This window comes from Bombyx mandarina, chromosome 19, assembly GCF_030267445.1.
Source record: "Bombyx mandarina strain Sakado chromosome 19, ASM3026744v2".
NCBI lineage: Eukaryota > Metazoa > Arthropoda > Insecta > Lepidoptera > Bombycidae > Bombyx > Bombyx mandarina.
Window position 1 is genome coordinate 10778094 of NC_143225.1, and position 16302 is coordinate 10794395.

At 41.0% G+C, this 16302-nt stretch overlaps 1 protein-coding gene across 1 annotated transcript in view; it reads right to left on the bottom strand.

The window, feature by feature from the left end:
• The window catches only part of LOC114239368 (atrial natriuretic peptide receptor 1), an 87556-nt gene that overhangs the window by 44715 nt on the left and 26539 nt on the right, over positions 1-16302 (bottom strand). Inside the window, exons 4-7 of the mRNA XM_089735432.1 lie at positions 16119-16281; positions 6541-6660; positions 4324-4433; positions 2186-2374 (exon numbers count right to left, since the gene is read on the bottom strand). Of these exons, the coding sequence (XP_089591558.1) occupies positions 2186-2374; positions 4324-4433; positions 6541-6660; positions 16119-16281 (582 nt within the window). The remainder of the gene's footprint in view (positions 1-2185; positions 2375-4323; positions 4434-6540; positions 6661-16118; positions 16282-16302) is intronic.

The following is a 16302-nucleotide window of genomic DNA, read 5'->3' on the forward strand; positions in this document are numbered from 1 at the left end:
GTGTGTGTGCGCGTGTGTATGTGCGTGTGTGTATATATTTCTATAATAGATAGATACACAGTGTGCAATTCATTTCGAAATTATTCTTGCCCATCTAATGGTTGTCTGGAAGAGATCACTCTTAGCGATAAGACCAAGAAATAATGTTTCACAATATTTATTCATTTTGTGTACAATAAAGAATACTCTTTCACTGGTGGTAGGACCTCTTGTGAGTCCACACGGGTAGGTACCACCACCCCGCCTATTTCCGCCGTGAAGCAGTAATGCGTTTCGGTTCGAAGGGTGGGGTAGCCGTTGTAACTATACTGAGACCTTAGAACTTATATCTCGAGGTGGGTGGCGCATTTACGTTGTAGATGTCTATGGGCTCCAGTAACCACTTAACATCAGGTGGGCTGTGAGCTCGTCCATCCATCTAATCAATAAAAAAAAAACAACTCTATCTCGCTCTCTCTCTCTCATCAAACAACTCTTTAAAAAAAAGCAATGATTTAATAAGAATTAAATGAAAAAGCAAATAATTAATATGTATTTACAACTAGCTAGACGTCTATAAAATTTTCTAACCGAAAAAATATATGTGTATAAACCATTAGAATAGATAAAACCTTAAAAAACAACATTATTATTAAAAACGAAAGAAAAAATCTTGATATTGTATTGGTTTCACGGCAAAATTTTTAGTGACTACTTAACTTGCTTGAAAGTGAAGAAATACTCTCAAAATCCATTAATTTGTAACTCGCACTCGCACATACAATAATCGAGAGGCTCACTTCGGTAAAGCTATTCGATACATGAGACAGCAACATAAACAAACCTTCTCTCTCCCACAAAATGAGATTCATAAGCTTACCACTAGGTGGCACTGATACAAACTCACACAAATTAAACATAACATTAACATCGACTGAGTAATTAAAAAAACTCGCACTAAGCACAGGTACATTACCCATTACCCGACTAATTATAAATATCGTTAGAAAGCTTGGCATTTCAATTAAACGCCTTAAAAAAAAACTTGCATGCTACCAACATAAAAGAAAAAATTATTGCTTCTAAAGATGAATAAACGTCCTGCAAATCGAGTAACTCGCACTCAGAGCTCCGCACGTTTCACCGTGAAGAGCGTACACTCGATGCGAGTCATTCGATTCGATTTTTGAAACTCGCACTAAGCCTACAGTATAAAGTCATTGCAAACACTGCTCCCTAAATGTGCAGCCGAATGGGAACACTCAAATACTTATGAGGTAATCAAGGTCTTTATTACTCTGGAATAGAAATTAATAGATATTTTTTTGAAGTGATACTTCTTTAGAATCGTTGTGATTTGAAATTCGATGAAACGAAAAAATAAGTCCATAGAGACACAAACACATAAATGTATAGGATTCAGCCGGCGAGAGAATGAGATAGAACACATTATACGTGAAGTTAAAATATCAATTCACAGAGGGCGCGCTACCTCATACTATAAAAGATGATTTACAATTATTTACTAATGACAAAATTTTACATATCGACGCTTGAAAGGCAAACGTGACTAAGCGAGAATAACTGCTTTATACATAAATGATAGGCAATAACCATATACGATGCGCAAAAAAAATATATTTCTAGGTCTATTAAAATCATTTCAAAACTACAGCTAGATTCATTAAAATATAATTTTTTTCAGGTATTTCAACTTTAGTCTACTGTAAAGTTAACGCATTGTCGCTTAGTCAAGTTTGCCTTTCAAGCGTCGATACACTTAGACATTTAGGATAATTGTATTTAAATTTTTGAAGGTTTCACTTCTAGCACTTGTGAATTGCTAGAAGTTAGATATTTTTACTTGTAGGTTAGTTACGTTTAGAAAAATGTTCAAGGGCATCCTTCACGTTATTAATAGGTAGGTTAATGTAATTGTTTAATGTATTATATTGTGCATAATTTTTTTTTCCTTACGTTATTCGTTAGATTAGTTTTTGTTATTGTGTTGTTTTGTCATAATTGTAAGGAACGTTGTTAAACAAATTCAGCACTATATGTCTTGTTTTATCGTGCGCACATAACTTATGTTGCAAGCCAGATTTTGTTTCTTTTTATTTGTGTTTTTTATGTATCTTTAGCTTGTGATGTGTTTTGTGAGCCTAATAAAATAAATAAATAAATAAATTGCACACATTATACAAACCTCTTCACCGTCTGAAAACGTATAATTATAATCCAGTCTTGCCCGAGCTCGGACTGCATCAGCGAAGTCGTCGAACCGATCGCCAGTAGGTAATTTCAAAGAAACCCGAAGCAACGCCTCGTATGCCACACGTGCAGCCGCGTCCCGGCTGTCTCCCGCTGCCCAGCCAGTTTCCCCCCAATATTCCCCCTACGGATAGAACGGGCAAACCGAGAATGGAATATGAGTTCAAACAAATTTTTTGTTTCATTTTATTTATTACTAGCCGTACTCGCCCGCTTCGCTGGGCATTTAAAATTAACATTATTATTTATTGTCATTATTATTAGGGAGTCAAACACTCATATAATTATTAGCCTATCCATTAAGTACATGTGTTTTCTACGTGGATACCAAGTTTCAAGTCAATCCTATGCATGGTTCAGTAGTTATAACGGAACATCCGTAAAAAACCACTGTAGATTTATATATAGGTATTACTATAGACTATAGATTAGCTGAGTCCCCCGATGTTATCCGCGGTTATTGTCTAAAAAAAATAAAAATATAGTCTAAAAAGTCTAAATAATATTATTATAGTCTAAAAAAAGTAACCTAAGTTACTCCTTATATCATCAGCTACCTATCAGTGAAAGTCCCGTTAAAATCGGTCCAGCCGTTCCAGAGATTAACCGGAACAAACAGACAGACAGACAGACAAAAATTGTAAAAAATGTTATTTTGGTGTATGTACCATTCATATATTCATATGCATGTAGTAAAAAGCCGTTATTTCAATATTACAAACAGACACTCCAATTTTATTTATATGTATAGATGAAAATTGATGTATTTTTTTTTCGTTTAATATTTTATCAGTTCCGAAACTATGCATGTCTAAAGTATATAATATATAACAATAGGAACAATGCTATTGAAAAACTAGCTGAAAAAAGTTATTACAAAATAAATATCGTTTAATAAAAGAACACTCGTATCGTACGATATAGTTAGTATGAAATCTAAATTTAAAGTATTGTAATACTCGTAGTCTCAATAGAATAGGATTCTTGTCTCTTCCTGTTGAGGTTTTTGTCTATACTATAATAATAATAATAATAATATTATAAAGAGGAAAGATTTGTTTGTTTGTTTGTTTCGAATAGGCTCCGAAACTACTGGACCGATTTGAAAAATTATTTTTCCATTAGAAGCCGACATTGTCCCTGATGAACATAGGCTACTTTTTTTTTAATTTCTTTTATTTTATTTTTTTGGTTTCATGTGTGTTTTAATGTTTCCGAAGCGAAGCGAGGGCGGGTCGCTAGTACAAAATAAACTTACAAATCCGATGGTTCTATTCCAGGAAATGAAACGAAGAGCACTATTGCTCATTCTTTTAAGTAACAAAAGTTTCAAGATCAGCAAACTAATGTACTAGTAGCTTTAGAGAATTGGATAAGCTAGCTATACGTAACTATTCTATCAAAGTTTGCAAATAAGCTTGGCCGTGTCTCATTATCGCAGCGGAGCTATTGGAGATTCTATCTGATGTTAGCTCTGAAGGCCAAGGTTTTGTTCAATCTACCTTGTATGTGCTCTTTCTAAAATTGCATGTTTTCTTTTACATTTTTTTTATTGCTTAGATGGATAAACGGGCTCACAGCTCACCTGGTTTTAAGTGGTTACTGGAGCCCATATACATCTACAACGTTAATGAGCCACCCACCCTGAGATATAAGTTCTAAGATCTCAGGTATAGTTACAACGGCTGCCCCACCGTTTAAACCGAAACGCATTACTGCTTTATGGCTGAAATAGGCAGGGTGGTGGTACCTACCCGTGCGGACTTACAAGAGGTCCTACCACCAGTAAGTCTCCTTTAGCTTCAACTTTATTTGCAATTGAATCCAGATTTATCCAAACTACGGCCAAACGTTCGTAAGGACCGTTTAAGTCAGACAGACAGCGCCCACGCCCAAAACTATAATCCACAGACATATAGCTGCTATATATGGTAGAGAGAAGCCGAGAAATCTGGTATTTAAATTCGGTTACTTAGTTAATTGTTCAAAATTTGTTGAATAAAGTATTTATTCTCTACAGATTTCGCGAGTCGTACATACAATTAAAATAATCAATAATTCTAAAATATTTACCTGAAATATTTCGACGTCGAGAAAAGCCCAGTCTCCCCGCGTCATGCCGAGAGCGTGTGCCGCCAAGAGGAACTCGCGTACAAGAGATCCACGTACACTCAAAATCACAACTGCGCAATAAAATTTAGTTCTTAATACATTATAGCTATTAAATAAGAATTTGAATATCAAATTTAAAAAAGACAACTGTCTCGCCAGCTGTGACTCGGCATCCGTGTACTAAGTGAACTTTTTTTATGTGACAGAATGATGCGATGGCTAAAATGTTTTTTTCGACATAATGTCCAATTCTGAATGGATTAACGTATGATAGTATTTTGGTGAAATGCATTACTTAAAAAAAACACTAGTTTATATTTAAAACGCTAATAAAAAATATATTATATTATAATATTATTTTACTATTATATATTTTTTTAAATACAACGTATGTGTCTAAATTTAAAAAGTTGCTAATATTATACGGCACGCAGATAGACAAACTTTTTCTAATCAAATTAAAAGCAATACTCTTTCTTCGTTGAAAATTGTAATCAAATATCGATTCACTAAACGACTACTAAGTAGTTTTATTGGCACATTTGAAATTTTGTTAATTTCACTTTGAATTTTCTTTTAAAGATTAATCAAAATAATAAATTAGATAGACATTTTTTTTACAGCATGAAACTAAAGGATCGGATCGCTCATTCAAATGTAAATAAATGTTCTCGAAATAAGTACTCGAGTGATGTTACGTTAACGAAGAAAAGATATAAAAGATATAAAAGATAAATAACAATCCGAACACATTTCGGAACACGCTTTCGCTTCATCCAATTACTGTCGGATCATTGGGCGTGTGACTTTGAACAACAAAGCAATGTCAAGTTCATAGAGAGATCGTAGTGATTCTTTTGTTATTTACAATGAATACGATCCTAAACAAGGCTTCGCCTCTAATTATTGTTCTCAAATTTCAATTGAATCTCTAATATAGCAACGTTATTAATTGCGCAGTAAACGCTATAAATAAGTTGTTGAATCGTCGGCTAATTTGATTAATTCATTAGAAATTCCGGTGTTTGGTTTTATTGTTTCAACGAGAAATACCAAAAAGGAATGTATTTATTTTATACTAGCTGACCCGGCAGACTTCGTAGTGCCTCAATCGATAAATAAAAGACCTAAACTTTTGTATAAAATAAACTAAAAACAAACAAAAGGAATCCGTCCGACGGGGGACACAGCAAAGGAAAAACAAAATTGTTATTTTTATTTAATTCCGAGCTTTTTCATATTTATTTACTTTTTAAACCTTCTCTGGACTTCCACAAATAATTCAAGACCTAATTAGCCAAATTGGTCTAGTTTTAGCGAGCGTTTTAACTAACGAACAGCAATTATTTTTTATATATATTGAGGCCTCGGGAGACCAGAAGGCCGGTACGTATTTTGCACAAAGAATTAGCATTGCTATCCAGCGTGGAAATGCTGCCAGCCTTCTGGGAACTCTGCCAACCGGCAGTGAGCTAACGCAGATTTTCTATTTATAAGTAGCTTTACCTAAATAATTATTATTACCGTAAATTAGGGTAGACTTTATTTCATGAGTTGCATATTATATTGGATCAAAGTTTGATTTTTTTATATATAGATAGAAGATAGATTTAACAATCATTTCTTTATAACCGTAACCGTTCCATTACTTTACATTATTAATATTAATTATTATAATGCATCTACCAAAGAAACTGAAAAGGTTTGGAAACTTCATAATTCTAAGATAAGCTTTAAATATATAAAATATTAGAGGGAAATAAAAGTAGAAAAGAAATCAATCAATTAAGTGAAACATACACCAAAAATGGCGTTTAATTATTAAATAAATTATAATATTAGACCGAGTTGCATTCAAATATGATATGTACAAAAGATCGGTATTTGTAATGATAATTTGCATGTTATTTTTACAGTTTTCACTGTCATTGCGATGTGACATATATGTAGGATTAGTAAGAACGGAACGTACAAAAAGAGTGTGGAACGGAGCGTTAAGATGCGAGTAAGAGAAAACGGTAAGAAAAGGAAAAGAGAATGACAGAGAAAAGGAAGATGGTGAAGACGGTTAAATGAGCAAGGAGTAAAAAAGATGTCAATTAATTTTTAATAATTAAATAAAGAAGACTAAAAGAAAGAATATACATATATTTATTTTATGTTTTATTTTAAACTTACCACGGGCATACATACTGACGTCAAGAAGTAGAGCGTCGCAAGATTCTCGCTCGTTCCCGTCTAACTCCCGAACAGCTTTAAGCACCCCCTGCTTCCTGAGACCCCACTCGAGGCTTTTACCTTACAACAAGAAAGTTCTTTATAAAACACTAGCGGCCCGCTTCGGCTCCGCTCGGGTCTTTAACAAAAATTTCAACGATATTTGACGTTGTTTTATTTTTTTAAATAAAAGAACACTTATTGCGGCATAACTAAAATAGTTAGACATATGCTGAGCGACACTTTTTGTAATTAATAATGTGTTCTACAAAATCGTAGTACATTATTTTATTCTATCATCAATATATTTCGCAGCGCACGCGATGTAAAGAATATTTTAGGTAATGTTTTTACACCATGGTTACATTATTTGAGTTTTAGTAAAGATACCTAATTCTTTTCAAAAAAGATTATAGCCTAAGTTTCTCGGAAATAGTGTAGCTTCCAAACAGTGAATGAATTTTTCAAATCGGTTCAGTAGTTTCAGAGCCTATTCAATACAAACAAACAAACAAATCTTTCCTCTTTATAACTATATATTACTATAGAATATACGACGACAAAGATTTTGTCTAGAACTTATTGTCAATCAATGTTTGAAGTTCAATACCTCTCAGAGCATTCAATTGATATGTGGGTCGACATTATGCTAATGTAATTGAGAGGTCGTCTTCATGTTTCGAGTGATATTCATATCATAATGTCTACTTGCTCTAGTAATCACTTGAAATGTTTTGCTAATTGAATAGAAATTTTTTTTTTTTTATTGTTTAGATGGGTGGACGAGCTTACAGCCCACCTGGTGTTAAGTGGTTACTGGAGCGCATAGACATCCACAACGTAAATGCGCCACCCATCATAGATTTCTTTATTTTTCATGGTCGTCGTATAGCGGCAGACAACAAAATAGCTGGTAAGGACTGTGAGCAAAAGGACCGAAAAAAATAGAGTGCACATGAACTACTACCTACACTCAGCATTAGGTGAACACGGCTTAAAGAAGAGAAAAAAAGTTTTATTATAAATAAATATAAATATTTTACTAACAATCACGCCACGTTAACTGGTCCCGTGATAAGTTCGTAAAAAACTTGTGTTACAGGTACCAGATATCGGAAATAAATGTAAGATTTTTATAATACACATACATATATTTTAATATACATCCATAACCCTGGAAAAGACATTTATATTTATCATACAAGTATCTTCCCTTGGCGGGATTCGAGCCCGCGACCCCCTAGTGTAGTGACCATGTCACTTACCGCTACACCAGACGGATTGATGGCTGCGTGAGATATTCTACATTATAAACATAGACAAGATATAGATCCTAACATAGAAAATATCTTAGAGGTTCGACGTTTTTATTTACGTATTTGATTCTGTATCAAAGAATTTAAATACTTAAATAGAAAGACTGAGATTTTTGGTCCTGTTGATGTTGGTCAGGATTCTAGACCAGAGTAATAAAGTTTTTGTATTATCATTATCATCTTTATGATCATATAAGCGGAAGTCGTAGTGGCCTAAAGGATAAGACGTCCGGTGCATTCGTATGTAGCGATGCACCGGTGTTCGAATCCCGCAGACGACAAATGTTCACGATTGACTTCCACGGTGAAGGAATAACATCTATATCTATACTAATATTATAAAGAGGAAAGATTTGTTTGTTTGTTTGTTTCGAATAGGCACCGAAACTACTGGACCGATTTGAAAAATTATTTTTCCATTAGAATCCGACATTGTCCCTGATGAACATAGGCTACTTTTTTTAATTTTTTTTTTGTGTTGTTTCATGTGTGTTTTAATGTTTCCGAAGCGAAGCGAGGGCGGGTCGCTAGTCGTGTAATAAAAATCAAACCCGCAAAATTATAATTTGCGTAATCACTGGTGGTAGGACCTCTTGTGAGTCCGCACGGGTAGGTACCACCACCCCGCCTATTTCTGCCGTGAAGCAGTAATGCGTTTCGGTTTGAAGGGTGGGGTAGCCGATGTAACTATACCGAGACCTTAGAACTTATATCTCAAGGTGGGTGACGCATTTACATTGTAGATGTCTATGGGCTCCAGTAACCACTTAACACCAGGTGGGCTGTGAGTTCGTCCACACATCTAGGTAATAAAAAAAAAAAAGATGCAAATCAAACTTATAATAAAATCACTATTAAGAAAGAAAAACAACAGAAACGTTCGTTAATTACACTTCCCTCGATGCCGAATAGAAATTACGAATTAAAATCGAAACGAGAAAAACTCACAAACTCATTTGACGCGTGCCCGTAGAATTTCCTAAGGGCATTAATTCCATTCAATTGTCGTGAAAGCTTGTCTGAAACTGTTTTGTATTCAATTTCGTCAGCTGCCAATTTGTCGCGTTATCACAGACATGGCATTAGGGGAAAATCTTTCCTCATACGAAGCGAACGTATTATAGTATAAAATTGAACCTTTGAGAGAATATCATTAAGATTGTAAGAACTACGTTCAACGATTACTTCATTAAAGTCTCTTTGTTAGTGAGTTTCCTTTTATTTTATTGTTAATAACCCAATTGATCAAGGGCAGGTGCTAGGCGAATGCATCTACTTTTTTTCTCTTTACCTAGGTGATAGGCTTGAGAGGCTATATTATTTATTTGATGAATAAAACCTAGTTTAGCGAGCGAAGTTCATAACAGTAAATCTGAGTTTTTTTTGTATTGTTCTTAAATTTTGTTGTTATTAAAAAAGCATTGTAATACTTTTGACTTATTATTGAATTAAAACATTTAAGTTTAATTAATCATTTAATCTAACAGTCATGCATTCCACTTTGAAGGGTGAGAGATCCGATATACGATTACAACAAAATTGAAATACGGCCTCATACTTCAAGGCCGATGATGGCTGTATTTTGTTTGCTTCGATAAGGCGATGTGTCATGAAAATCATCTCCTGTCCTATCCTAGACATGTCCTTACGAATCCATCTGAGGCACTAACAATGTCATTAAACGCCTGCAGGCACAGGAGGATCTTAACCGTACCTTTGGTAAGGGCATGACACGAAACTTAACACATACATCAGTCCGCTGACTCTCTCGCTGGATCTTCTCAGCAGCTGGCGATTCCGATCCATTAGTAGATGCATTCATTATGAACCTATCCGATCTAATAACGGTGTTTTTAGGTACCTCAAGCACCGGTAATCGTCGAGCCTACGGCTCGGCGAGTAAATGAACCCACAGACACAGCCCACTGAGGATCTTCTCAGTGGTTCGCGTTTGCGATCCGGTGGTAGATTCTGCGAAGCACTGTTTCTTACTAGGGTTAGTGTTCTAGCAACGTCGTCAGTTTTGAGCCCCACGAGTTCACCTACTTGTTATGGTTACGCTGAAATAGCCTCTCAAGACTGTGCGCTTAGGTAGAGGAAAGAAAAAAGTTCTGAATTAATTGTAAGCGAACGTACTGGTCATCAGTAAAAGTTACGCAATTGACGAGTTCGGCGTGTCAGTTTTAGTAACAAGACATATCGCACATACGGTGCGATAACGTCACTTTTAGCAAACTATGTAATTGTGGCGAGTGAGCAAGTCAACTCGCACATATCAACGCAGCACCGAAATCATACGAACGTCACATCAGGTGATCCGAGTACCGTGTGCAAAGACTGTTAAACCACGCCCCCTGCAACATGTCGCCGGCGCATTTTATTTGCCGAAGTGGTAAAGACACAAGATGGCCACGCTTTGATCTATTGTTCTTCAGGCGGAGGACATGTTGAAAGGGGCAGCAACTCCTGCGCAAATTATTATATAAGTTATAGTTATAGTTCTAGTTTTAGATTTCACTATAAATACGATTGTGCCGTAATTGTGCGACAGACCATTCCGATAGAGGCACCCGTCACGTGCGGACGTGCTCATCGTCCACTCGATCGCCCGGTCTTTGTTCGCCCGGCTTTTGTTAGCCCGGCCATTGTTCGCGCGGCCTGTGTTCGTGATACATCTGCCGACCAAGTGTGTTTCCTGGAAGCTTTTATTTGTTTTGTTTTAGTTATTTTTGTGTTCGTGGAACATTTGCCGACAAAGTGCTTTCCTGCAAGTATTTATTTGTTTTGTTTCTTTTTGTAATTTCTGTTTTGTTGTGCTTTTACTATGTCCTGTAGTAATCGCGCCGCATTGCCACCTGTGTTCAATAGAACCGCTCAGGTCCGAGAAGTTGGGGCCTCGCCGCAAGGCGAGTGTTTTCAAGACCCGGGGCCGCCCCACCTGGGTACTCAGCGATCATGGACGCTGTATTCGCGGATTCCTCCGACTTCGCCACCCACAGCTCGCCTCAGAGTTTCTGGCCTTCAAGGCCAATCACACTGCGAGCCCTCTCGAGGACTCCGCCGCGCTCGCTGCTCCTGCGTCGCCTGTACCTGCGTGCAGAGCTTCTGCATTGAGCACCGCAGCCTCTGTCGTGCCTGCCGCTCCCGTGTCGCCTATACTGGCGCTGCGCTGCTAAAGCTGCTGCGTCGTCCGCCGTGACCATCGTTTCAGCTGAGCGATCATCCGCGGCCTCCGTCGCGCCCTCTAAAACACCTACACTTGCTCGTAGGTCGCCTGCACCCGCCTCCTCGTGCTCCGACTCTGACTCGGACATGGAGGTCGACCTCGCCCCTGCCTCATCGACGGATGGATTCACCCTGGTACAGAAGGGTAAGAAGCGTGCCGCGGAGTCTCGAGCTCCCGCGGCCGCTAAAATTAGCAAAGCCGTGAACGCGTCGCGCCCCCGCCCTCAGACTCCCGTTGCGCCCCCAGCCCGTGCCACTCCGTCGCCGCGTCCGGTGGCACAAAATAAAACCCAGACCCCTCCCCCGGTTATCCTTCAGGAGAAGGCAGCTTGGGATCGAGTTTGCCTGGCCCTTAAGGCCAAAAATATAAATTTCACGAATGCCCGTAACCTCGCGAACGGCATTCAAATTAAGGTTCAAACACCCGACGACCATAGGGCCCTCTCTTCTTACCTCCGTAAGGAACGTATAAGTTTCCATACTTATACGCTCCAGGAGGAGCGCGAACTCCGCGTTGTAATACGCGGAATCCCTAAAGAGTTAGATGTAGAGCTCGTCAAGGTCGATCTGTTAGAACAGGGCTTTCCAGTGAATTCTGTGCACCGTATGCACACCGGTCGCGGTAGGGAGCCATATAATATGGTTCTAGTCACCCTCCAGCCTACCCCCGAGGGTAAGAAAATCTTCAACACACAGACCGTCTGTAGGCTCTCCGGTATCGCCATCGAAGCCCCCCATAAAAAAGGCACTCCTAGCCAGTGCCATAACTGTCAATTGTACGGGCACTCTTCCCGTAACTGTCACGCGCGCCCCCGATGTGTTAAGTGTTTGGGCGATCACGCCACGGCCCTCTGCGCTCGCGACCAAAAAACCGCGATGGAACCGCCTAGCTGCGTCCTGTGTCGAACACAGGGTCACCCCGCGAATTACCGTGGTTGCCCCCGAGCCCCTAAAATAAATCGCCGCGTCGCCCGCCAAAACCGCCTCCGAGCTTCCGGCCCAGACATCAAAGCCTCGGCACCCTCTGCGTCGCAGGCTAAGCCAGCGTTCGTTCCGGCGGCGGTGCCCAGTGTCTCGGCCTGGGCAAAACCGCTGCCGTACACGAACACGGCTACAACTCCCTTCTTCCGCGATTCGTCCCGCCCCCGCGACTCGTCCCTCTCCCGCGACTTGCCCTCCGACCGCGTCCGAAAATCTCGCTTTAGCGATCGACTTCTTTCAGTCGATCAACTTTGAGCGCGTTAACGCTTTGGGCGACGCCATTCGCGCTGCCTCCACTGCACAACACTTTATCGCCGTTGTGCAGGAATACGCCGACGTATACGCGTCATTAAATACGTACGTCCTCCCCTCACTCCGCCGGTAATCAATGGCGTATATAAGTAGAATAAAGCCCCTATCCGTAACGATAGGATTTTTTAACGCTTACGGTCTCGCAAATCAACGTGATCAGGTTTCTGACTTTTTGCGTGACCATCAAATTGATATCTTTTTAGTGCAGGAGACCCTACTTAAGCCCGCGCGCCGTGACCCTAAAATCGCGAACTATAACATGGTCAGGAACGACAGGCTCTCTGCCCGTGGTGGTGGTACCGTCATTTACTATAGAAGAGCCCTGCATTGCGTCCCGCTCGATCCTCCCGCGCTCGCTAATATCGAAGCATCAGTGTGTCGAATCTCACTGACGGGACACGCGCCGATCGTTATCGCGTCCGTTTATCTTCCACCGGATAAGATCGTCCTAAGCAGTGATATCGAGGCGCTGCTCGGTATGGGGAGCTCTGTCATTCTGGCGGGCGACCTAAATTGTAAACACATCAGGTGGAACTCACACACCACAACCCCGAATGGCAGGCGGCTTGACGCGTTAGTCGATGATCTCGCCTTCGATATCGTCGCTCCGCTAACCCCGACTCACTACCCGCTAAATATCGCGCATCGCCCGGATATACTCGACATAGCGTTATTAAAAAACGTAACTCTGCGCTTACACTCGATCGAAGTAGTTTCAGAGTTAGATTCAGACCACCGTCCCGTCGTTATGAAGCTCGGTCGCGCTCCCGATTCCGTACCCGTCACGAGGACTGTGGTGGATTGGCACACGCTGGGCATCAGCCTGGCTGAATCTGATCCACCATCGCTCCCGTTTAACCCGGACTCTATCCCGTCTCCTCAGGATACCGCTGAAGCCATAGACATCTTAACGTCACACATCACCTCGACATTAGATAGGTCATCGAAACAAGTTGTAGCGGAGGACTTCCTTCACCACTTCAAATTGTCCGACGATATTAGGGAACTCCTTAGAGCTAAGAACGCCTCGATACGCGCCTACGACAGGTATCCTACCGCGGAAAATCGTATTCGAATGCGTGCCCTACAACGCGACGTAAAGTCTCGCATCGCCGAAGTCCGAGATGCCAGATGGTCTGATTTCTTAGAAGGGCTCGCGCCCTCCCAAAGGTCTTACTACCGCTTAGCTCGTACTCTCAAATCGGATACGGTAGTAACTATGCCCCCCCTCGTAGGCCCCTCAGGCCGACTCGCGGCGTTCGATGATGACGAAAAAGCAGAGCTGCTGGCCGATACATTGGAAACCCAGTGCACGCCCAGCACTCAATCCGTGGACCCTGTTCATGTAGAATTAGTAGACAGTGAGGTAGAACGCAGAGCCTCCTTGCCACCATCGGATGCGTTACCACCCGTCACCCCGATAGAAGTTAAAGACTTGATCAAAGACCTACGTCCTCGCAAGGCTCCCGGTTCCGACGGTATATCTAACCGCGTTATTAAACTTCTACCGGTCCAACTCATCGTGATGTTGGCATCTATTTTCAATGCCGCTATGGCGAACTGTATCTTTCCCGCGGTGTGGAAAGAAGTGGCCGTTATCGGCATACATAAACCCGGTAAACCAAAAAATCATCCGACGAGCTACCGCCCGATTAGCCTCCTCATGTCTCTAGGCAAACTGTATGAGCGTCTGCTCTACAAACGCCTCAGAGACTTCGTCTCATCCAAGGGCATTCTCATCGATGAACAATTCGGATTCCGTACAAATCACTCATGCGGTCAACAGGTGCACCGCCTCACGGAGCACATTCTTGTGGGGCTTAATCGACCAAAACCGTTATACACGGGAGCTCTCTTCTTCGACGTCGCAAAAGCGTTCGACAAAGTCTTGCACAATGGTTTGATTTTCAAACTATTCAACATGGGCGTGCCGGATAGTCTCGTGCTCATCATACGGGACTTCTTGTCGAACCGCTCTTTTCGATATCGAGTCGAGGGAACCCGCTCCTCCCCACGACCTCTCACAGCTGGAGTCCCGCAAGGCTCTGTCCTCTCACCCCTCCTATTTAGCTTATTCGTCAACGATATTCCCCGGTCGCCGCCGACCCATTTAGCTTTATTCGCCGACGACACGACTGTTTACTATTCTAGTAGAAATAAGTCCCTAATCGCAAAGAAGCTTCAGAGCGCAGCCCTAGCCCTAGGACAGTGGTTCCGAAAATGGCGCATAGACATCAACCCAGCGAAAAGTACTGCGGTGCTATTTCAGAGGGGAAGCTCCACACGGATTTCCTCCCGGATTAGGAGGAGGAATCTCACACCCCCGATTACTCTCTTTAGACAACCCATACCCTGGGCCAGGAAGGTCAAGTACCTGGGCGTTACCCTGGATGCATCGATGACATTCCGCCCGCATATAAAATCAGTCCGTGACCGTGCCGCGTTTATTCTCGGTAGACTCTACCCCATGATCTGTAAGCGGAGTAAAATGTCCCTTCGGAACAAGGTGACACTTTACAAAACTTGCATAAGGCCCGTCATGACTTACGCGAGTGTGGTGTTCGCTCACGCGGCCCGCACACACATAGACACCCTCCAATCCCTACAATCCCGCTTTTGCAGGTTAGCTGTTGGGGCTCCGTGGTTCGTGAGGAACGTTGACCTACACGACGACCTGGGCCTCGAATCAATTCGGAAATACATGAAGTCAGCGTCGGAACGATACTTCGATAAGGCTATGCGTCATGATAATCGCCTTATCGTTGCCGCCGCTGACTACTCCCCGAATCCTGATCATACAGGAGCCAGTCACCGTCGACGCCCTAGACACGTCCTTACGGATCCATCAGATCCAATAACCTTTGCATTAGATGCCTTCAGCTCTAATACTAGGGGCAGGCTTAGGGACCCCGGTAACCGTACTCGTCGAACTCGACAAAGAGGTCGACGTGCAACCTAGCCCATGCATCAGCCCGCTGAGTTTCTCGCCGGATCTTCTCAGCGGGTCGCGATTCCGATCCGGTAGTATATTCATTCGCGAAACAATTGCTCTTGAGTTGTTAGGTCTCCTTCGGAGGCGCTCGGGCAGTTGTTAGCAAGTCCCACCCCTCTTGGCTGAGCCTTTGCTCGCCCACCTGTCCTGGTGAAACTGGAAAGGCCTTCGGGCCACCAGTAAACTTTCAATCATAAAAAAATGTGCGACAGACCATCTGGAATACTTCATAATTATTCAAAAAATTCAACATCTTATTATATAATTCTTATATAGTTCTGCTAGGCTATAGAAATAAAATGAACTACAAACTTCATTAGTAAAAGCAAACATATCTCTTGTCTCACTAATAGCCATTAAAAAATGTATTTTCTCACAATCAGTTCAGTGTTCATTTAATTTTTCATTATTATAAAAAAAAAAATGTATTTTTGGCTTGTTTTTTCGTTGATTGCAAATATTTTTACTAATTTAAAAAAAAAAAAAAGAAAATATTTGAAAAAAAAAAACCCGCTGTTTGTTTCGCCGGTTCTTCTCAGGACTGTGGCTTTTTTTGGAACCGGTGGTAGAGTTAACATTGTTATTTATATTTTGACATTCAACAAGTGTGTTACATCTAAGTTGAAATAAATTATTTTGAATTTGAATTTTGTTAACAAATATTGCATAAGTGACTTTATAGCACCGTATGTGCGATATGGTATTCAACTTACCGACCGTTAATGAAAATAGATCCGACTTGTCTAGTAGGAGAGCGACGTGCGACCAACCGAATCTCGTGAAAATGCTGTTGAAGACGCGAGGGAGCCGACACTGGCAGTAAGACATCCGCGTTAACGTAGGGTACTTTCCTTTGTCGTTGAATAACGTTTGAGGCTGTTTAAAAAAAAAAGCAAT